Below are 24,089 nucleotides of genomic sequence, written 5' to 3' on the forward strand. Positions count from 1 at the left end.
AGTCACCTCGGTGCCAAAGTCAACAAATCCATCTGGGGTGCGAAAGCTCGCATAACCTTATTGTGATTAAAATGACTATTTTTAGATTATTTTTTCCCTCAACATAACATTTATTACATATTTAGCTAGGAAAAATATTTTTGGTATTTCAAAATAAAGGGATTTTTCACCCAACTGTAATTTAATCGCTAGTTCATTAACATAAGAACATAATGATGCTATTATGAAGAGATGATAAGAAGCATGGCTCTCGTCTGCTAACAGAAGAAATACAGTCACAGTAATAGTCATAAGCATGTAGCCTGATAGCTGTTCAGTTCACCTGCTGACATTCCAAACCATAAATGCCATAAAACCAGCAATGAATAGAAGTAACTAAAATATTTATTTTATAATTACATTGTGACCACAATTTAGTCAAACAATTTTTAAAAGCCATATTTTGAATGCAGAGTAATGTTAGCACCTTGGATTTTATGCTGTAGTGCAAATCACCACTTTTTCCCTTTAACGGCAAAAAAAAAAAAGCATCTTCTGTTCTTTTGTTTCTTATGTAGAGCTCAAATATTTGGGTGCAAATCTCTGGAGATCTGTGCAGAATAAAAAGGCTGAACGTCAAATTGTTGACAATGTGCAAAAATAACATTGCCATGGAAAGTGTTTTATGGTGATCTGCGCTAATTTCCAGGCTTCACACACACACACACACACAATCTGGAGTCCAGTGTGGAGGTAGTAATTCATTCTTCACTGCATGGAGTCAGGTGTTACTGATCTCTGCTTACAGTTAAGCCTCTTTCGCGCATGCACTGGAATCCTGAAATTCTCCTGGCTTTGTCTGGTGAGATGCTTCCAACATGATCCCGACTTTATCCTGCGAGCCCCCTAATACAAAGTCCATATTATTTGCATGAGCCCATGCCGGCGGCACGCTGGTCTGTCCGGAATGGTCGAGAAGTTTAAAAGCAAGTAAATAATTGATATTTTTAGAAGAAAGTTTATAGCACAGCTGCGATGTGCTATAAGCAAAACACTGTTTCCTGCAGCTTTTTCTATCGTGCTGTGGGCATGATCCTGCAATGAAATCAAGCAGATTTGTCCTGAGTTCATGTGTGAAACAGTCTTCAGTCTCTGCTCTGTGTGCCAGCAGAAGGTCGCACGTTTAGGGTGAAACATTGTTCATGGGCAGCTGTTCTTCTGCTGTGGATTCTGGGATGTTGTTTTTTTTCCCTCTATGATATAAAAGAAATAGTGATGATGATTATAACCAGTGAAAATAATCGTTTTAAAACTCAAATCCACTATCCACGTTAACACGTAAGTACCTTTTATAGCAATAGAGGCTGATTCCGATTAAAGACAAGATGATCACCAGTGAGGTGGAGGCTATTCCCATCATGGCTGCTGGGTTCCCAAATGCTATATTTCCGATTGTGAGAAATAGAGAAACACATTTAAATTTCCTCACAGAAGAAAATACAGAAAGAGCTCAAAATGTGAAAAGGATAAAACAAGTGTGTGGAACTGATGCTCCACCATTAAAGGTTATAATGCATTTTGGTGGGTTATGTACTGATGCTGATCAAACATACAGTAGCTAGTGTAATGTACAGCATCTTGGTAGTAGGGCTGTGTATTGGTAACAATCTGGTGATACACTATGTATCACATTACATGGGTTATGATTCAATATATTGGTATTGGTTTTTTAATCTATTTCTAAGGAAAACTGTCATGGTATATAGAAAATATGCACAAAATGTGAATGTGAATTGGAGCTATATGAATAAAGTTGAATTGAATTGAAAAATCTAAGTTCAATTGTCCACGTTCCTTTGCATGCATTCATGCATTCACCATTAACTCCTTAACAACACCCGCTGATAAGGTTTGTTCTAGTAGATTTGGTGCAGTAGCAGTGTTGAAGCTCACTTGAGGAAGAATGATTGAAAGCCTCACTGCTGGACGGGTCAGCGGTGGTTGAGGTTGTGTGGATGGTTTTGGCTGCGGTGTGGAGTGTCGTTACTGTTTCTGAAACTAAAAGAAACCAAGAATAAAACCTCCCTCCAAGTTAAGAGTTCCGCATTGGCAGATGAAGCCATTGTGAGCCGGGCAGGAACCTAATCTACATTGTTCACTATAGTAATTAGTATAGTAGCTGCAGAGAAATACTAGAATTCTGCCCATTTTGAAATCTATTGAGTAATAAAAGACAACTAATACAATTAAACTGTTCCACATGTCCACATTAACCAGCCATTAAAGCCTTTAACTGTCAGTGATGTTGCCTGCTATAATATATAAAATAATATATAATGTTGGATTCAGTGACTGATAGCTGATATTAATCTATTAGTTTTCTTTGGAAAATCAGTCAAGGATGATGTTTTAATGCAGTAAAATACACCAGTATCTGTGACTGCTAGTTATTTACCCTGTGAGACACCAGGTGAGTTTTGATCTGTGCTGCTTGTTTCTGTTGTCTCTGGAGTTGAGACACTTACATCATTGCTCATTTGAACACTGGTTGAAGCTGCTGTTGATAAGAAAAAGAAATTACTTCTTCTAACACTTTGAAGAGCACGACTGCATTTTCACTGCTAATACAGCTCCTCTTACCAACAGTACACTGCTGCCATCATTACTACTAGTTCAAGGGTGGGTTCACATTTGGATCAAAACGAAAAATGTATTCAAATGTGTGAATCTAGAGCTAAAGCGAGGCTTAAACCTTTTCACACCATGTGAATATCTTTCAAAGTTACAGTCTTTTCCGAATAAATTTTCCTCTTTGTGTTTCCCTTTTGAGTTGCAGAGAAAGAGAGTTTATTGTACAGATGGACGACTGTGGATTTTGTCCCCCATCACTTACATAGGAATGGTCACAGTAAGTTCAGTCTAGTTCAGTCTAGTTCAGTTTTTATATTGGTACTTTACTGTTGTTTTAGGACAAAAATCGAAAAATGGGGAACCCATCCTTTGAAGTAGAACAAAACAAAATCAAGCTGTGATTTGGAGTTTCCAAGTCTTTAGACATCTGTGGACAGATCACAAGACAAACAGAATTGCTTCATGTAAGTAGTCATAAGTCATAAGTGACATTATGACACAACAAATCGAATTTAAATCGGAAAAACATGCACAAAGTATTAGTGTTAGCTGATTTTGATTTATTGTTAATTGGTCTGTGTTTTCCATGCAATGAATTGTCAAAATATCCTGTAAGTTCTATCTCCTTAATTCTCTTAATTAAAACAAGCTTTGTATATCTCAAGTTGTTAAAGAACTATTAATTGCTTTTTGCAGCCAACCACAGTACTTATATAATGTGGTGCAAGTGTCAACCACTGTGGCCTGATTAGCTTTCACTCTCTATTTAGGTGTGTTGCACTAGCTCATGAGGAAAATCCTAGTGAAGTACTTCTACTTTTGTCAGTAAAATGTGAATAATCTGTTTAGTACTTTAACTTGAGCAAAATCTTTGAAGTTACTTTAGTGCTGACTTTGTGTAACTTTACCACCTCTGTACACAGTGTATCACATTTTACTGTGTATGGAGCTGTATAGCTGCAGGCTGCTCTGAGTGGTCACGCTGACCCTTGACCTCCATAATCCTTTTAGAACAGGCAGTGTCGATTCTGTGGCTGATCTGTGTATTTGTCCCATTATTACTGTACTTTCATCACTACTAACAAGAATGAAGACAGACAGATGTGATACTAGTTTCATCATAGGTACTTAAAATTATTAGTTATTATTAGTATAAGAATTAAAATTATACTTTTTACTAAAATAATATTATGATCAATATTATTTTAGTATTATTCATTACCAAAATTCATGCAAGTACAGAACTCACTGACAGTGGAGGTAATGCTGGACTCAATGTGACCTGCTGCAAATCAGACCATCATTATAAATGTGAAAAGAAATATTTATCTATCAATATAAATAGTTGGAAGAACCCATAATGAAGCTGCTTAACAAGCATTAATTATAGGCTCTTTAATATCCTGATCAATATAACCTGATACACTTACTTGTTACTGAGATCATTGGGGGTTGTGTTGTTGTTGTTGTTCTCTTTGGGTCAGCTGAAAATAAAAAATGTGAACCGTCTATCATTCATCTGCAGCCTGAAGCAATTTACACCTTCAGGAAAAATTAACACTGAAAAGATAACTGAAAAAGCAGAAGTCGGGGAACCCAGCAAAAATGTTCAAGTCATTGAATTTGCCTTTGAATATTTCAATGGATTGATTAAGAAATAAGGAATATGGCACAAAAGCAGTACAGAGCAGGCTGTCCTCAAACACCAAGCAGGGGACTATTGAGGGAGGCCACTGAGACACTTTTGTCTCCTCTGAAGGACTTACAAGCTTATGCCGCTGACACAGGAGGGACTCTACACAGGCTACATGTTGCCCAGGTTCTTCATCATTTCAAATTTTATGGCACAGTGACAAAGAAACTCAGCTAGAAATTGTGAGTAGTAGCAGAAGTTTCCAAGGTCTGATGAGATCACCAGGCTATGGAAACCTTGTTAAATGAGCCAGGAAACCATCATTGGCTGTACTCTGTCTCCCATCTCCATCCCAAAAGCTGGTACCCCTTCAGACCCTTTGGTGGACTCCCTCACTAGCCTCCTTCTTGTGTAATCATTCGGTTTTTCAGGTTGGCCTGTTCTGGGCAGATTTATGTCTGTGCCAGACTCTCTGCATTTGTTAATATAGGATTTAACTGGACTCCAAGGGACCTGGACCTGGATCACCTGGATCAGGTGATCTCCATCCAAATAAATCTGACTAAAACCAATTTTCTGTAACAGTGATAATTTAGGTGATTTACTTCGAATCAACCAAGTTTGAATTAGAATAGTACAGTAGGTGGAAACTTCCCCCGGACGAATATTTTTTAATTGGCCCTGTAACAATCATCATTTTCATTTTAATATTATACACAGAAAGTATGTACATAAACTCCTATACATAATATAAAACCTATACTATACTTAGCTATACAAGGCTCATGGAGGAGAACAATTTTAAGCCTCTAGAAATGATCAGGTTAACCAACCTCTCCTTAATTCGGTCTTGAAATTGGTTGATAAAAATAAAAGGCTGGATTCAGATTCAGTAACGTGATACCAAAGGCCAAAATGTATTTACTCATCAGAGCACAGCTTATCTTTCCACTGAACATTTGTCTGTAATTACTGCCCTAATGGTCTGTTTCCTATGATCTCGTCCTGTTACCATGCACACAGTTTTTTCTGGAGTCCACTCCAGTTTCAAAACTTTAAGTGGACAAAGCTTAGTAACAGCACTGTCTCTTGCTACCTGAGCCATGGATTAGTGTCCATTTATTTGGTAAGTCTTCACTCCGTGAGCCACATTCTATGCAGAAATAGTTTATTAGAGTTTTAGACTGAGCTTTGTGGATGTAAAGAACAAATAAAACTTACGTATACACTCCAGCTTGGATGGGCTCCAGGATATATTGCCATCTTGATCTTGGCATTTGATGAGACTTGAGGTTCCTGCTCTCCTCACATAACTGTCTACACACTGATAGCGATAACTGCTGTTAACTTGGTAACACTTCTCTTCCGGAGCCTTAGTCAGACTCCTTAGTGGAATTTTTGGGCATGGACAACTCATTTTGTCTAGTAGAGAAAACATCATACAAGAAAATCATTTTACAGATGCAGACTTCCACATATGAAAACATTTTTGTGTCAGTTAGCAAAGGGGAAAAAAAAAACAAGATGGAATTTGCATAATTTCAGCAGAAAAATCTGTACATGATGTAGGATTTCTTAACGCTGCTTTACAGTAAGGCAATAACCAATTTCATAATAAACTACATGCTCAGAGTAATCATTAGCACACTGATACTGCTGAGTAAACCAATTCTCCCAAATTCTGAAAGATGCACTAGCTTCCTATAGTACTACGCAAAGAAAAAAGACATCTTTTGAAGTTTCATAACCTCGATTTCAAAGTTAAAACTCACAGTGCAGAAGTGAATCTGAAAACAAGTAGTACTGATTGACACATTTCCTGTCATGAGATCCACGAAGTTTTGTGTATTCATCACTCATCTCATTACAATGGTATTATCAGAGTTGGCAGTTGAGTTGGAAAAAAAGACTAATAATAATAATAATAATAATACAAAAGGTATTTTACACTGGTTGAAGCTGCTGCTGATAAGAAAAAGAAATTACTTCTTCTAACACTTTGAAGAGCACGACTTCATTTTCACTGCTAATACAGCTCCTCTTACCAACAGTACTCTGTGCTACTACACCGCTGCTCCTCTGCCATCGTTACTACTAGTTCACTGATATTGAACTGGTTTCCTTTGGTTCTAGTTTGAATTGTATATGTAAATGAATGTCATTAAAGTTCTGTTTGACTTCCCTACATTAACATATCTCTCTACTTCTAGCTGAAATGCACCTCCAGATGACATCACTTGGAGGAACCTTTAGTTCAGATTATGTTACCTTGTTGCTCTCACGGTGGAGTTTGAAATCATAGCCAACCTGCGTTTTCAGGGCTCCTCCAGATGACATTATCTGAACTCCTAATGATGAGAAACTTCTCTGGGTGATGTCATCTGGAGGAGTTTTTTCAGCTAAAGCAGAGACATATTTAAGTATAGGGAAGTCAGAGGGAAGTCTAAAAGCATTCGTGTACATTTACACCCTAAACTAAAGCCATAGAGAGCAAATTGAAAACTGGTGAAGTCGCCCTTTATTGTGACTTATTGGAACGATGAAGCCTCTTGTTGCCTTCCTCTGTACCATGTATATATACTGTAAGTTTAATATAACTGTTGCAGTCTGATTTCTTTAAGATGGCTAAGCGAAAGACCACATGTAGAATGGGTTTGATCAGTTCGAGTGATATCATTATTACAGATCATGATCAGCAATATAAAAAAAACCCCAAAACAATAATTAAATGTGTTTTGTTATAACCCCACCATTTTAAACAATTTGTTCTCACAGCAGCATATTGTCAGGCTTATCTGAACTCAACACGAAAATGTCACTTTTGATAAGTAACTATCCTTCTGGTTAAGTTACTGCTATTGGTACTAGTACTACCAGCTCTATTACGGCGGCTTCAGCACAGTACTACAAGCACAATTGCTGCTGTCGCTACTACCACCACCACTACTAACAAGAATGAAGACAGACAGATGTGATACTAGCTTCATCATACGTACCTAAAGTGTTATTTTTAGTGTAAGAATGAAAATAATATTATTTGCTAAAATAATATCATATTTCATCATTATTTTAGTATTATTCATCACAAAAATTCATGCAAGTACAGAACTCACTGACAGTGGAGGTAATGCCGGACTCAATGTGACCTGCTGCAAATCAGACCATCATTATAAATGTGAAAAGAAATATTTATCTATCAATATAAATAGTTGGAAGAACCCATAATGAAGCTGCTTAACAAGCATTAATTATAGGCTCTTTAATATCCTGATCAATATAACCTGATACACTTACTTGTTACTGAGATCATTGGGGGTTGTGTTGTTGTTGTTGTTCTCTTTGGGTCAGCTGAAAATAAAAAATGTGAACCGTCTATCATTCATCTGCAGCCTGAAACAATTTACACCTTCAGGAAAAATTAACACTGAAAAGATAACTGAAAAAGCAGAAGTCGGGGAACCCAGCAAAATGTTCAAGTCATTGAATTTGCCTTCGAATATTTCAATGGATTGATTAAGAAATAAGGAATATGGCACAAAAGCAGTACAGAGCAGGCTGTCCTCAAACACCAAGCAGGGGACTATTGAGGGAGGCCACTGAGACACTTTTGTCTCCTCTGAAGGACTTACAAGCTTATGCCGCTGACACAGGAGGGACTCTACACAGGCTACATGTTGCCCAGGTTCTTCATCATTTCAAATTTTATGGCACAGTGACAAAGAAACTCAGCTAGAAATTGTGAGTAGTAGCAGAAGTTTCCAAGGTCTGATGAGATCACCAGGCTATGGAAACCTTGTTAAATGAGCCAGGAAACCATCATTGGCTGTACTCTGTCTCCCATCTCCATCCCAAAAGCTGGTACCCCTTCAGACCCTTTGGTGGACTCCCTCACTAGCCTCCTTCTTGTGTAATCATTCGGTTTTTCAGGTTGGCCTGTTCTGGGCAGATTTATGTCTGTGCCAGACTCTCTGCATTTGTTAATAATGGATTTAACTGGACTCCAAGGGAGATTCAGGTTTCTTCCTGACTTGTGCTTTTCCATAACTAATCTTTTCAACACATTCACCTGGATCAGTGACTAAAACCAATTGTCTGTAACAATGATGATTTAGGTTATTTACTTCAAATCAACAAAGTTTTAATTAGAATAGAGCAGTAGGTGGAAACTTCCACCGGATTAATACTTTTTAATTGGCCCTGTAACAATTTTCTAGAAGCAATCATCATATTCATTTTAATATTACACACAGCAAGTACACACACAAGCTCTTGCACATAAAATAAAAGCTATGCTGAAACGTTTAAGAGATGCAGACATGAACGAGGGCTGTTCTACAAGGCTCCGCTGACACATTACCACATAACCACAAATGGGAGGCACAGGATGTTGATACAACTAGTTATTTTAGTTTATCAAAGGCTAACTAATACGTGGATGTAAGCCGCAGCACTGTTTCTCAGGCAGCCTGTTTAGAGAATTACAGTAGCTGTCCCCACGCGGGTACTCGGGCTGGTTCTTAACACTGTGGAGGCGTCTGATTTTGGTCCTTTCGGCTTATCCTGTGAGTTCAGTGTCGCCCCAGCCGATCATTTCTCCGCCTGTTGAATTGGGACAGTTTTTAATTCACCGCCCTGACGCAACCCTCCCTAATTTCTACCAGGCTTGGGACCGGCACTGCGTGGCTGGGATGGGCATGGGCTGCTGCGGGGGTTCAGTGTCTTGCCCAAGGGAGGCAGGCTTACTCACTGTATAGTGGTCCAACAATGATGCGATCCAGAGGTCGTTTTGTGACGAAACACTGAACATTTTTTGAATTCCACGCTCCATAACTGAGCTGATAATAAATACCACCGACAGAGCACAGTCTAAAAATGAAGTCCACAGGACACGGTAAAAGCCCGTGTACCTCTTAATTTCTCGTTTTCTTGACAAGCAGTTAGGCAAAATTCCTATATATAAAATACATAGCCAGTTATGTGATGTCACATCGATACACTCATACATACACTTTTTCCTTTAAGACACAGTGAGCATAGAAAAGCAGAACAAACCCAAAGAAAACTCCCGTTGCCTTATACAGAATTTACTCATCAGGGCACAGCTTGGCTTTCCACTGAACTGTGTCCTCTGGGGCCATGTAGTACTGGCAGTACTTGCATTTCTCTGTAATTACTTGCCTAATGCTCTGTTTGCTATGATCTGCCATCCTGTTATCATCCTGTGTTTAATTCCTCTCCGGATGTCAATTTACAAAGCTGGGTAACAGCACTTCACTTTCTTTGTGAAGGGTGTCTTTCCCTACAGGCTATTTGCTCTCCTTTTCTTTTCATTTATTCTTCCTTTTTTGTACTTTAATGTGGCATTTTAGTATAGTAAAGTATCCAGTTTGCCGTGTAAAGCTTACCTTCTCTGATCGGCACCGTGGATCTACGTTTCGTTCAGACTTTAATCATCCCGGACGAAATAAAACAGCGAGAGGCCACAGAGTTGGTAAAAAGCGGAGGGGTGACAAAAACAGGCGAGCGAGGGAGAAAAGATTCATGCCGTATCCCGTTTCTGATTATGGGCAACGTGAGGTCTCTGGAAAACAAGGACACCACCTGATCCAGGTTCTACCTGTGTGCAAAGGCAGCCAGCCCCTTAGGAGGGTTGGTTCTTTTCTGGGGAGAAGTTTGACCCTCTGCATGTTGTGGCTCTCACTCCTGGCTGCACAGAGGAGCACTAACAAAAACTGTACGGCAAGTTTAATCAGCAAGAGGGAGAGCATCACTAATGGCAGAACAGAACTACACTCAAAGTGGGTCAATCAACTGCCAGAGACTGTCCTCTGGGTGTGATCAGTGCTCCTCTGTGCAGCCAGGAGATCCTTTTTCCCAGTGGCCATTAAACTCAACCCGAAGTGTTTTTATTTCATTTAATATTTTTATTTCATTTACATTTACTCCTCTAGCTGGCTGTTTTCTTACTTATTGATCAATAGTTTGTACTTGTTTATTGTCTTGGTTTGATGGATGCTCTTTTCCTTTCTTTCTACTTTCACGTGGAGAGCAGCTGTCACAAGGCAACACAATTTCCCTATGGGATCACTAAAGTTGCTGAATCTCGAATCTTTACTGATCCATGGATTAGTGTCCATTTATTTGGTAAGTCTTCACTCCGTGAGCCACATTCTATGCAGAAATAGTTTATTAGCGTTTTAGAGTGAGCTTTGTGGATGTAAAGAACAAATAAATCTTACGTATACACTCCAGCTTGGATGGGCTCCAGGATATATTGCCATCTTGTTCACGGCATCTGATGAGATTTGAGGTTCCTGCTCTCCTCACATAACTGTCTATACACTGATAGCGATAATTGCTGTTAACTTGGTAACAGTTCTCTTCCGGAGCCTTAGTCAGACTCCTAAGCGGAATTTTTGGGCATGGACAACTCATTTTGTCTAGTAAAGAAAACATCATACAAGAAAATTCTTTTATAGATGCAGACTTCCACATATGAAGACATTTTTGTGTCAGTTAGCAAAGGGGGGAAAAAAATAGTTGAAATTTGCACAATTTCAGCAGAAAAATCTGTACATGATGTAGGATTTCTTAACACTGCTTTACAGTAAGGCAATAACCAATTTCATAATAAACTACATGCTCAGAGTAATCATTAGCACACTGATACTGCTGAGTAAAGCAATTCTCCCAAATTCTGAAAGATGCATCCTATAGTACTACGCAAAGAAAAAAAGACATCTATTTAAGTTTCATAACCTAGATTTCAAAGTAAAAACTCACAGTGCAGAAGTCAATCTGATAACAAAGTAATACTGTCTGAGACATTTCCTGTAATGAGATGCACTAAGTTTTGTGTATTCATCACTCATGTCATTACAATGGTATTATCAGAGTTGGCAGTTGAGACTAACAATAATAGAAAAGCTAAAGTAATTATTAATATTTTGCTTATCAAAGCTGAAGACTGTGATAATGTAATCTTTCTACTTTATATCCAATGAGGAAGTAAATGAATTATTAACTGAAATAAAAACAGGGGGGAAAAAATTAAAACAGGATAAAAATGAAAACTATCAGGCAATTTTGATAATTTCCATCTTTTCTGATTTTTTAATGCCCTAAGTTGGTCCACCTTACCACAGCAAATACTTGCACTAACTATGGTCATGACACTGATCCCCTGAAAAGTGTGTGTTCACTGACGTTCACTCACCGTTGTTGGCGCAGCGTGCAGCTCCGAGCAGACAGACCATCACAACGAAGACGGAGAATGAAAGCGACCTAAAATCCATCTGACAGCCTTGTGGAGAATCACAACATGTTCAAATAAACTCTGACATGTAAAAATCATTCTCACTGCAAGACGTCGCGCTGTTGCGGCTGCTATAAGACCGTCTCCTTTCACTTTCACTGTCACGCCCATTATGGGTCACGTGGTACGCAAGTGTCACCGAGAGATCATATCATAACAATAATAATGATAATAATAATAATAATAATAATAATTATTATTATTATTATTATATTTTAATAAACAGACTCAGAAATGACCAAACATATCCTCCTCTATCAGTCTGCTAATACATACATTGTCTATATGTCATGTAACGTGGCAGCACAAAAATGATTAAACCACGTTTTACTTGTTGCCATGGTAACAGTCGCGCTATTGTTTTTACGAATGCACATTATTTAACAACTGTTTTAGCAACTGCTAAAAGAAAACCATAAGTGCGTTTAACACACAATGAGAATTCACTCCCTTTCAACTTGTTTGGGGAATTAGAATAGTATTCAACTTATGTTTGTCTTTTCCAAATTAAAATGTTTCTTTATTCTGTCGAAAACATTCTCCAAAAAAAAAAAGCGATGGGAGAATTGATGTCATCTTGTGGCTTTGACTATGGAGCTGTTGGCCTTAGTAAACTTCTCCAGAACTGATGACATCATCCGTACTGAAGCAGAAGCGCGTGGGCAGGTCAGTGGCGATAAATTCCTCCTGCCGCTTGGTGACGCAAGAGCGGAGCGTGTTGCCATCTGTCGTCAACTTCCGTCGAGTCCAGCGAGGAGCTTTAGCAAATGGGAAGTTTAACCTTTTTATGTTGCAGGCACTGTTTCTAACAGCGTTGGATTAAAAAAAAAACCAAACAGATAAAGTAAAAATAATGTTTGAATTAATTTTAGGCTTTTAGCTAATCGGCACCATAGATAAGCAGTTACGTTGGCTTTCGCTTATGTTAGCTGATAGTTAGCCAGATTCTCTCCACGCCGCAAACGCTAACAAAAAAACAAACGATTTGGACAGTTTATTTTTGCCCGGTTAATATTTTGGAGGTAACCAGCATTGCACTTAATAAACATTATCTATAAAGTGTTGCATTGCAGAATGAAATGATGCAAGTGAGGTCAGGTTAGAGTGAAAGAAGTAAAGCTACGGTCTTTTGTCGTTCTAGGTAACAGAAGCACAGACAGGCAGAAATGTCGCTGTATGATGATCTCGGTGTGGCTGCAAGTGACACCAAGACCGAAGGTTGGTCCAAGAACTTCAAGCTGCTTCAGTCCCAGCTGAAGGTGAAGAAGGCGGCTCTGACCCAGGCCAAGGTTAGTGTCGAAGGCTGTCCCCTATTCAGGCAGTAGATTCGTCTTAATGTCTCCCCTTGTTGAGATATGGGCCTTACGTTTTGTTATGGTGATATCAGAAAGAACTGAAAGATGACTAGACGTTTGTCAGATTACTTGATTAGATTGTCAGATTATTTGTGTTTGTAAACAATAAAAGTATTCCAAATTGTCCACAATTTCAACAAGAACACACAACCCAAATGTGTATTTTCAATATGTGTACATTCAGTGCTTTTGTTTGGTGTGTACAGACCCAGCGGATGAAGCAGACCACTGTCTTAGCCCCAGTCATTGATCTAAAGAGAGGAGGCTCCAGTGAGGAACGACAGATCACGGACACTCCTCCACATGTTGCTGCTGGACTAAAGGTAAAACAGCAAACATGTCCATGAAGTTTTTAACAAATCCATGTCTTCTGAATTCAGTACATCCTTGGAATGTTAAGAACACCTTGATGTTTTCTCTCCTTAATCAAATCAAATAGCCAGAGAAAATAGTGAATGTTTTTGTAATGTTGGTGGGCAGTGCGTTGGTGGGGTGGTTAGCACCGCCGCCTCACTGCAAGAAAGTCCATGGTTCAAATTCCCTAACCGACTGTGGCCTTTATGTGTGAAGTTTAAATGTTCTCCCTGTGCTTGCGTGGGTTTCCTCTGGGTACTCCGGGTTCCTCCCACAGTCCAAAGACTTGCATATTAGGTTAACTGGTGTGAATGTGAGTGTGAATGGCCATCAGTCTGTGTATGGCTGTCTGCTTTTGGCCCTGAGATTGACAGGAGACCTGTCCAGGGTGGACCCTGCCTCTCGCTCTAACAGCTGGGATAGGCTCCAGCCATCCCACGACCCTGAACAGGATAAGTGGATGTTATGTTAGTCAGTATGTTATTTTATTTGGAGACAGATAAGTATGTGAGATTGTGGTTTTACCTCTCTGCTAAAATACATTTAATATTGAATACAAATATTTTTTTATGATTAAACCATCATACGAGAATACTACATATTACTACATACTATATTTGTACTCCAGGATGCAGTACCAAGTGGCTTTTCGTCTGGCGATGTGCTAATCCCACTAGCAGACGAGTATGACCCAATGTTCCCCAACGACTATGAGAAGGTGGTGAAGCGACACAGAGAAGAACGACAGCGGCAGAGGGAGCAGGAGCGGCAGAAGGAGATTGAGGAGAGAGAAAAGTATTACTATGCTTGTTTAATATGCAAATATGATACAAGGCAAAAGCAACTAAATTATGCAGATTAAATACAAGACACCATCTGTTCTTCCACATCAGTAGTGATGTAAAATTTGTTGGCTTATCTTTAATTCATCTTAATGAATCTAGGGCCATGCAATAGTTATAAGTTAGGAATGAAACACATGACTCCTTTGCTAATTTACACTTGGTGTTTTACAGGAAGAGGAAAGACAGACATGATGGTGGAGCTCCAAGTGGTTTCTCTCGTTTCCCAGCAACAGAAGAAGACTCAGATGAGGACGAGGAGTACGAAAAAGAACGGAGGAAACGAAGTGAGTATTTCCACCCGCTGATCTTAAAGTTGCTTGTATTGTTGCTAGTGGAGTACACGTGGAGAGAATATAATCTGGAATAATTTGACCCTGATTATCAAGTAAAACTGAAATTTAAAAAAATTTATTTAAATCAGACCAATAACAGAACAATGTGTTACTGTCTGCTAGCCTTGTCCACAACATTTAGTCCTTTATGTACGTCTGTTCTGAGCCGAAGTGAAACAAAACCTTTGTTTATATCACAGCGTTTCAACCTAAGCAAAAACTAGATTTAACTTGCTTTTCTCTTTCTGTCTCCCAGGTATGGGTGGGGCAGCCATTGCTCCCCCTTCATCACTTGTGGACAGAGATGGTAAGCGTGATGATCTGCTTAACACTTTATTAATTTGAAATATACATTTTTAACATAAAGTAAAAGCATTGGCATTTTACGAAAAATATTCTGTCTGCCCCCAATTAATTATTTGGAAAAAACAAATCAACAAAATATAAATTATGAAAATGTGCGTTATCTGCCTGTATTTTTAGTAGAACTTTGGTTAAAATTTTCCAGCTGTGTGTGTATTTGTAAGGAAAGCGTGTGTTCAGCAGAGGGCAGCATTGTCCACATTAATAGAATCTTGGTTATCTAACTGTCGTGCTGCAAAATTATAAAATGGCAAAGCAAGTCTTCCTCAGTTAAAACATTAGTTTGTTTTTTTTATATTTTGCTGATAGACGAATAGATCATTGGGTTTAGCTTCTCTGAGCTTCGTTAAACTATGAAACTGAACATACAACACATTAGCAAAGGCTAAGAAGAACCAAAGTGACCTAAAACTGAGACTTTCTTATCTTTTAAGGCTCATCATTTTCCTATGAAGATGAAAGTCGTCCTGCCAGAGGCTCAAAGGCCGCCATCCCTCCACCTATTTATGAGGACTCAGACCGGCCACGTTCACCACCTGGACCAACCAGCTCTTTCCTGGCCAACATGGGGTCTGTGGAATGTACACACACACATACACACACAAGCCCAGAGTGTTTTCTGCGTATTGTTTTGAAAATCCATTTTTTTTTACACATTGCACTTTATTGCAGTGCCTTAGCAGATATCATGGTAAACATGAACTATTTTTAATTCATATGGACATTTAGATAAGCACATCTACACTGAGAAATGCTATGAAGACAGCAAATGATACCTGTACAAAAATGTGATAATTCTGCTTGTGTTCACCCACAGAGGCACAGTGGCCCATAAGATCATGCAGAAGTATGGCTTCAAAGAAGGCCAGGGCCTGGGGAAGCATGAGCAGGGTCTCAGCACAGCGTTGTCTGTGGAGAAGACCAGCAAGAGAGGTGGAAAGATCATTATAGGTGATGCTACAGAAAAACGTAAGGAAAGACTTTTATTTTTATTGTTACTTTTCTCTGCTGCCACATACATACAGTGTCAGAAAAACAAAATGAGTACAAAGGTCCCTAAGAATTATCAGCATTTATGTCTAAATGTACATTTAAATGTGATCACATCTTCATCTTTTCTTCAAATGATTTATGATAATCAGGTTTAACAATTGACAATTGTTTTTTTTTTTGTTTTTTTATTTCAACATTCTCACTAAGAGTTAGAAAACGTTTGTGAACCTCTCGGCTAATGTCATCAACAATGACTACGTGTTTTACACCAAATGTCTCAAGATTACTGTACGTCTGATCCAGGTTCACAACCATTTTCCACCAGCAATATGAATGTCAAGTATGTGTGCTCAGCAAAGCCACAAACATGAGTATTGTTTGCGTGTTATTAGCTTGAGCCCATTGTGAGATAAAGATTAGATGATGTTTTTGTTCCTGTTTTCACCTACTTTTTCACTTTGCCTGGTTGCAGTTTTTACTTGTCAGTTGCATGAACAGCAACTTTTGCTTTTGTTTTCTGCAGCACCAGAAATGTTTCACGGTTTATAATTTCCTGTGTATTTTTGTTCTACACCCGTCAGTAACACATGACACCTGTCACTTCAGTATCGGTTAGATGTTTTATTATTACTTTATATGCATGTTTTTGTACCTTTCACATTTGTGTGTGTGTGTGTGTGTGTGTGTGTGTGTGTGTGTGTGTGTGTGTGACTGAGCAGCAGGGTCGAGCCAGTCAGGTGTTGCTGAGGCTTCAGGCATAGGCACTGCAGGTTGGCCTCCACTTCCATTTTGTCTTTCCTGTACACAGAATGTGCTGTCCTACTTATATTTTTATCCTAGAAGTGTGTGTGTGTGAGCTTACATGTGTTTTAATCATCTAGTGTCATGCACAATTACTGAATTGTATATTAAGGCAGGACATGGCAATGAGCGTATAGTGGTTAGTTGTGCGTGGCTCACTGTGTGTGCATAGTTCTTTGCCAACTCTATAATCTGCACTCATTTTGTAACTTTGGTTTTGATTTCCTTTGAGTGTGGTCTTTGTTGATGATCTAAAGTTTTTCCCCTTGTTGCAGTTTGTTTTTTGTCAGTAAATTCCCTTAAATGATTCCTTTATTTAACAACTTTGTTCTAATTCTGATTTGACCATTTCTGTTTTTTTCTAACTTCTTCTCCTAACTGCTAGAAATTATAAAGCTAAAGCTACAAAATGCAATAGTGCTTGCTTTTAGCCAGTAGATGTCACTGTTGATTGGCAAACTTATCTCTGCTTTATGTTGCGCAGAACTGTTGCAGTGACTGACTTTTCTCTGTACTGTATACTTATCAGTTTAGAGGGGAATATAGTCACCGTTAGACAATCTGTTCTTTGAGTCCAGGAAACTTGAGGACTGTTGGCATATACGCCTGACAATATAAAAGGGACATCTAGCTAAAACTAATGCTGTAAATTCTGTATCTTGAAGGGCTTTTTGTTAGAGATGTGATGATCCATTTGTATGGTCCTCAGTGAGGCAAGGCTAAACAAAAAGTATAACGTAGTACATTTTAACTGCAGCATAATCTACATCTTCCAGTTGATAACCACAATTTAATTAAATATTTAGTCAATGAAATGTCAATAATGGTGGTTTAATGTAAATCACAACCTTAAGTGACATCTTCCAGTGTCTTGTGTGGTCAACCCACACAAATTTTTCAGTTTACAGTCAGCTGCACATCTGATTGTATAAATAATATTTTTTTTTTTATATATATTTTATCATTGTGCTTCTTAGATATAAAGTGTGAACAATGGTATTGCACTTGTGACCCATTTACATAAATTTTTAGCAGCATGTACTTTAAGCTGCTAATTTTGAGTGTTGTAAAGTATGACGGACGTGACAGCTGAACAAGCTGTTATCATTTTGGCTTGACCCACAGAGCAGTATTTTGCAACAGAATTCAGAACAAAACACGCTATACTGTTTGACTTGTCACGAATATTGAAACAAGAGATGCAGTACGATAAAGCCTTTTTGTTACACACCTTGAGTTGCTTCATCAGTTTTACCAGCAGCATGGAAATATTTTTGTGAAGAGAAAAAAATACTGTGACCTTCTGTGTTTGTTACCATCCCACCAGCGGACTCGTCTAAAAAGAGCGAGGCAAACCCACTGACAGAGATCCTCAAAAACCCCACCAAAGTGGTCCTGCTGAGGGTATGTGCTGAAAGTGCATGTTTTACATATTGCAGTGGTGTAACCCCAATTCAAAAAAGGTTGGAATGATGTGTAAAAGGTAAATAAAAGCACAATGCAAAATGCACATTTTTCTCACAGTGGAACATAAACAACATATCAGATGTTGAAACTGAGACATTTTCTATTTCATAAAAATATTAGCTCATTTTGAATTTGATCGCAGCAACGCATCTCAAAACAGATTGGAAAAACTTCTTTTAACAACTGTCTGTAAACATCTGGTAAGTGAGGGGACCAGTTCCTGGAGTTTAGGAGAGGAATGTCGTTACATTCTTGTCTGATGCAGGATTCTAGCCGCTCAACAGTCCTGGGCCTTTTTTGCTGGATATTTGGTTTTATGATGCATGAAATGTTTTCTATTAGTTAAAGGTCTGGACTGCAGTCAGGCCAGTTCAGCACCTGGGCTCTTCCTCTGTGAAGCCATGCTGTTTTGATGGATGCAGTATTTGGTTTAGCATTGTGTTGCTGAAAGACATGTTGCCTGGATGGGAGCATCTGTTACTCTAAACCCTTATGTACTTTTCAGGATCTGACCACAGAACAGTTTTCCATTTTGCATCAGACCATTTTAAATGAGCTTTGCCCCGGAGAACACGGCAGCATTTTTGGATCATGTTCACATATGGCTTCATCTTTGCATGATACAGCTTTAACTTAGTTCGCTATGCAATCCACGAAAGTGCGTTCACAGACGGTGATTTCTGGTAGTGTTCCTGAGCCCATGCAGTGATGTCCAGTAGAGAATCATGTTTGTTTTTAATGCAGTGTTGCCCGAGGGCCAGAAGATCACATGCATCCAGTTTTGACCTTCGGGCTTTGACCTTACTTGCGCTTGATTCTCTGAATCTTTTGATGATATTACATATTATTTATACTTTTTACAATATACTTTTTCAGCCTTTTGCTGCCTCTGTTCCAATTGTTTTGAGATGTGTTGCTGTCATCAATTTGAAAACAAGCTCATATTTTCCATGAAATTGTAAAATAACTCAATTTCACCATGTAATATGTGTTTATGTTCTATTGTGAACAAAATATGGGTCAATGAGATTTCCAAATCATTACAAATCTAGAAGTCATTTAGAAACCCATAAAAGTAGACAATATAAAAATTGTTTTTCAGGCAGCGTATTTGTTCATTTTGCAGAATATGGTGGGCCGAGGAGAGGTGGACGAGGACCTCGAGGGAGAGACAAAAGAAGAGTGCGAGAAATACGGCAAAGTGGTGAAATGTGTCATTTTTGAGGTGAGTGACAAGAATTACAGGGCTTGCCTTTCCCATCCTATCAAAACATATCTTTGCTTGCATTTTAAAGGCAGATGACGTTCCAGAAGACATAATCTGATCATGAACATGTAGTATTCAAATTCATGTAGTATGTTGAAAATGGAAAAAGGCACCAGTTGAGTCAAAGTGATGAAACAGGACAGTCTCTAAAATGCACTTTGTCTTCCAGATCGCAGATGTTCTAGATGATGAAGCTGTCAGGATATTTCTGGAGTTTGAGAGGGTGGAGTCGGCCATCAAAGGTCAGTTTTCTTGTTGTCTTGTTGCAATTTTTTTTTTTTTTTTTTAAACTGATCACTTCAATATCTACAAGGCGGCAGATTTGTCTCTAACTAAAAACTATTAAAACACCTACTTCAGGTCATGTTGTCCAAAAATGGGTTTGTGCTCCTGGAAGCTCACAGTTGACACTTGAAACATTTGTGATGACACATTTCTAGTGTATTTCTTCACTCAGAGTCAGCTTAAAATAAAGATTGTGTCATATTCTGTCTTCAAAGTATTTGCTTCTTTGTCATGTGACTTACATAATGGGGGGAAGAAAGTTATGCAACTGCTCTAATAATGCAGGTTAAAGTGTGTCCTCGTTCTAATTGGGTTGGCCCAGATCAGAAACAAGGTGAGACTTGGTTCCCTGTGGTGTTGCATCATAGGTGTCCCATCAACCCAACCTCCCCCCGTGGCACCAGCAGAACCACTCTTACATCACAGCACTCTGAAAGTGGGACAGACGCTCAAAGAATGATACAGAAGATCACACTTGGTGTTAGGATGTACACTAAAGTGTCACAGTCTCTTTCTGATGATGATAGTGAAACATTTTATTTACATTACATTTTATAAGTCTGTCTTCCATTCATTGCAGTTATTAAGAGGTCAGAGGTCATGGTAGCAGTGGCCATATGAAGTAAGGTTTTAGTCTGGCTGAACCTTCTGTGACTTAAAGAAAGTCTCGTGTTGATTTTGTCTCATGCCATGGAAAAAAAGAAATGGTTCAGCATTGCTGGAATTTTTTTTTGTTGAGCTTAAGAACTGGCTCTACAAGACAGCGTTTTTCACCTCTGCACATGTAAAAAGGCTACAGTCCTGGGAAACTCCACTGATGTCATGTTCTTCTTTTTTCCAAAATAGTCCAGGAGCCAAAGCAGGGTCGTTTTTCTTCCCGGGCTTTTTATCACTTGTGTGTGAAATAGACGGAGACAAAACAGTACATCAATAAGAGAAACGGGGGATTCTCTGAGGTTTAAGGAACAAATCTCCCTTAAAACAGTTATGAGATGTTAAAACAGTCTTGCACTTTTAGAGCCACATATTTTGTGCAACTTGAGCAATGCTGATAGTAGTGGATAAACGGAGAATGGAGATAAAAGGCCTACGACTACGCATCTTGAATGACTGGAGCTCCTTTTTTGAGTTGCCTTATTCATAGTCACAGAGGTAATCATGACATGTAGTTACTGACTAAATGGATTCTGAAAATGTTTTGTTGTGGTGGTAGATCCATTCTCTCATGTCCACGTCCCAGATCTCTCAGTGAAGTCATTTTGTGAATGTGGTTTACAGACAATAGTCTGGTCTTGAACATTTGTGCTTTTAGATCGACCTAAGTCAACTGTTTAAGTCAACTGACATGCAGCAGATCGGTCATTTTCTATACCTCATTGTGTTTTGGGGTATAAAACAAGTTGCTTTCTGGCTTTTGTTTTGTCTTGTCTGTGTCTAAATAGGCAGGCACATTACCAATTAGAAACCTGGTTGCATGTATAAATGGCATAGAAATTGAATTATCCAACTGACTAACTAAACCAACGGGGAAAATCAAGATTCTCGAACTCTCTATAGGTTACGTTAACCAGGTTTGCTGTTACATGAATAAACCGCCTCATGCAGAAAGTGACTTGTAACCAGGGTTTTTTTAAGAGCATGTAGGTGCACTCACTGTGGACCACAGGATCACACGCACCAGCAAATGGAGAAGAGGAGGAGAGTGTAAACAAAATCAAGTTGCTTTCAGTCTACATAACAAAAGAACTGTTGTAGCACCTCAAAATCTTCCTCCTGGTGTAGAAAACACAAAAGGCCAAGCATCCCCCACCAGCTGCACCATGGCAAGAACTCACACTTTTACAGTTTTTTTCACACTGCTTCTCCTCTAATTGATGCCTCAAAAACATTAGTTTGACAGTAACAAGTTTCTTATCTTGCGTTACAGGGAAATACATGTCAGAGCCCCTTAGCTGGAGGTCAGAAAACCTTCTGGGACACTGAATGGGGTCTCTGTTGTTTCTGTAACTTGGCAGAACTAAACTTTTGCAGAAAGGTTTTTCACTGTATATGACTATAGCTTGATCCTAAGTGTTTCTCTCTCCTGCAGCTGTGGTGGATCTGAATGGCCGCTATTTCGGTGGGAGAGTGGTCAAGGCCTGCTTCTACAATCTAGACAAGTTTCGAATTTTGGACCTCGGCGAGCAGGTCTGAGTTCTCCTGGGGAAATTGATTAACACCAACAGACACTATGAACACATGTCATTTCTCCAATTGTACATAAACCTTTTTATATTTCCTAAAGAGCAGTGATGTGTCTGAATTTAGTGTTGACAAATCAATCCACAAATTTTTTGTTTTCCTGTGAAGTACCTTTATGTCAAAATAAAGGTCTCAAACCATGTCAAGTTCACTGTTGTTGTTAGTTTTTTTTAACCTTTTATCATTAAGATGAGTTCATTCTCTGATATTCATTATCTAGAAACAAGCCTATTGGGTTTTTAAGCTTGTCTAGTGTAAACAAATAAAACTTGAACCCTCTGCACATCGTGTGGCGGATCACCTCCGAATATCCAAGAAGCCTAGTTTCTCTCTGAATTTCGTCTGACATAATGAACAGTGGAACATGCAATAACATGTCCCCAGGGCCCAATAGTCTTAACTTAGCCTTGCTGGATTATGGGAGGGGGAATGGAGGACTGAATGCAGCCTCAGCCTCAGCCTCATTCAGAACTTATGTAAGTGCGCCAAGAGGACCCTGGAGGTTCTGATGAAAAATGTCAGAAGGGATCCCACTGGAGCAAGTTTAATTCAGATCGTAGAAAGTGGCTGGATAGAGAAACGGATACAAGGAGAAAGACACATTTCAAAGAAAATTTAAAAAATACTGCAGGGCCAAAAGGTCAGAAGAATAAGTTAATATGCAAAAGGTAAAGGACTATAATGTGTTCAATCAGCCTTTGAAAGTCTAAAATATCTCTAAGTATGGATGTGTTTCACTTATCTGGTAAAAGTTTATAACATTCCTAATGAAGTAGTTGTTTAGCATGAGTCTGAAGTACAAATATGTAGAAAAGATCATGCTGCGCTTTAGGGTAACAGCAGGTTTGTTTTGGCTACAGTTGAGTCTGTAGTAGTGCTGCTCTGTGTGTGTGTGGGTAGAGAAACACAGCATATCCTGTGCGTGCAGAGCAAAGAGATGTGATTGTGTGTGACTTGACACAAGGTCAAACGGTCACAATGCACATGGCTTAAGTGCTTTTACTACAGGTTGACCTGGATATGTTGTCCAGTTTCTTCTGAGGACAACAAGCTAAGCACATTTGAAGCCGAGGCAATGCAGCTAAGAAATAAATTATTAGATTATGTGATTTAAATCAACTAGTACTAGTACATATATCTATGGTGCAGTGTGACCCGATTGCAGTCTTTCAAAGAGAATAACTTATTGATCCATATGCATCCGTGACCCATATGCGTCAAAACATTTATAGATTCACATTTTTCCAACTCTAACTTAAAACAATTTGTGTTTGTCAATTAATACATCGAAACAAATGTGTTCATTGTGCTGTCCATGCTGGATATCAAGAGATGGAGGACAAACCTGTCTTACTATGGGAGGTGTGTTGTACCAGAAGGAGATCGCTGCGTATATAAAAAATATCTACATTGCTGCACAAAACTCCCCATCACAAATGTCCTACTATGTTTATTATCATATGACATCTTTAGATTGTTAATATTTATGCATTGATGTGTCAGCTGTAGCTGATGTTGTAGCGGTTTTCTCTACTAATGGGATCATAGTCAAGCGGTTCCCGATTCCAATCTGAGGGATACTGAGATGATAATAAGAAGGGAAATACTAGAACTGAAGCTGCTTTAATTATGAACTAACTGAAAGAAAATTCAGGTAATGACACAATTTTAAAAGTAATTATAGATGTCAAATAAATAGAGTAAAGAGTAAAATGTGCAGTAGTAGTTTCATAGCATACAAGCAAAATACTCACATTCAGTACAGACTTTTAGTATATTGCTTGAGTAAATCCCTCTCTACCAACTAACTTAAAGGGCGATTTCATGTATTTTTAGTCCTGCTTCCTTTGCTTTTTTTCTGAGAATACATGCAGATAGATGGTTTTAACTTCCTTCTGTTTTCTTGGTAATTAAGTATCTCTCTGCTTCTAGTTTAAAAACGAAAGCCACTGTGGTATGAACAACCAGAGGACATCATAGCAACAATATTTAAATACATGGGTAAGAAGAGGGAAATTTAATATAATTTCTATACATGGACTCCGAAAACTGGGAGCATTGTAAGCAAAGCAGTTAGAAATAGGTGAAGTTGCCCTTCACTGACATTAAAATTGAAATTTCTTTTGGGTCTAGTTTGACTAAATGTATGTCATTACTGTTCCCTCTTACTTGTCTGTATAAAAATATCTGTCATGTGGACTTTATCAGCTAGAAGCAGATAAATATTT

The 24,089-nt window shown here is 38.6% G+C and overlaps 2 protein-coding genes across 16 annotated transcripts; one reads left to right on the forward strand and one right to left on the reverse strand.

Annotated features, from left to right (window-relative positions):
* Positions 1–366: 366 nt before the first annotated feature.
* On the reverse strand, positions 367–11,670 carry il15ra (interleukin 15 receptor subunit alpha). 13 transcript variants are annotated; one of them, XM_067489457.1, is made up of 11 exons: positions 11,460–11,668; positions 10,483–10,683; positions 7,538–7,591; positions 7,357–7,392; positions 5,465–5,665; positions 4,041–4,094; positions 3,860–3,892; positions 2,435–2,533; positions 1,933–2,037; positions 1,326–1,419; positions 367–1,232 (listed from the first exon to the last, which is right to left on the reverse strand). In XM_067489457.1, exons 1-11 carry the CDS (start codon positions 11,536–11,538, stop codon positions 1,163–1,165), a joined length of 1,026 nt encoding a protein of 341 aa, XP_067345558.1. In that variant the 5' UTR covers positions 11,539–11,668; the 3' UTR covers positions 367–1,162. The 13 variants fall into 13 exon arrangements, with proteins under 13 accessions (XP_067345558.1, XP_067345554.1, XP_067345553.1 ...); XM_067489453.1 differs by having other exon boundaries at positions 3,833–3,892; XM_067489452.1 differs by having other exon boundaries at positions 2,435–2,536; positions 3,833–3,892.
* Positions 11,671–12,267: 597 nt separating this feature from the next.
* On the forward strand, positions 12,268–22,012 carry rbm17 (RNA binding motif protein 17). Of its 3 annotated transcripts, none has more exons than XM_067489447.1 (13): positions 12,268–12,580; positions 12,707–12,847; positions 13,120–13,236; positions 13,896–14,062; positions 14,284–14,396; positions 14,701–14,751; positions 15,242–15,377; positions 15,625–15,776; positions 16,520–16,570; positions 17,929–18,005; positions 19,195–19,293; positions 19,505–19,577; positions 21,710–22,012. In XM_067489447.1, exons 2-13 carry the CDS (start codon positions 12,725–12,727, stop codon positions 21,811–21,813), a joined length of 1,263 nt encoding a protein of 420 aa, XP_067345548.1. In that variant the 5' UTR covers positions 12,268–12,580; positions 12,707–12,724; the 3' UTR covers positions 21,814–22,012. The 3 variants fall into 3 exon arrangements, with proteins under 3 accessions (XP_067345548.1, XP_067345549.1, XP_067345547.1); XM_067489446.1 differs by having other exon boundaries at positions 12,269–12,580; positions 12,700–12,847; XM_067489448.1 differs by lacking the exon at positions 16,520–16,570 and having other exon boundaries at positions 12,700–12,847.
* Positions 22,013–24,089: the final 2,077 nt, after the last annotated feature.

The sequence above is a fragment of the Channa argus genome, chromosome 21 (genome assembly GCF_033026475.1).
Source record: "Channa argus isolate prfri chromosome 21, Channa argus male v1.0, whole genome shotgun sequence".
In the NCBI taxonomy this organism is placed as follows: Eukaryota; Metazoa; Chordata; class Actinopteri; order Anabantiformes; family Channidae; genus Channa; species Channa argus.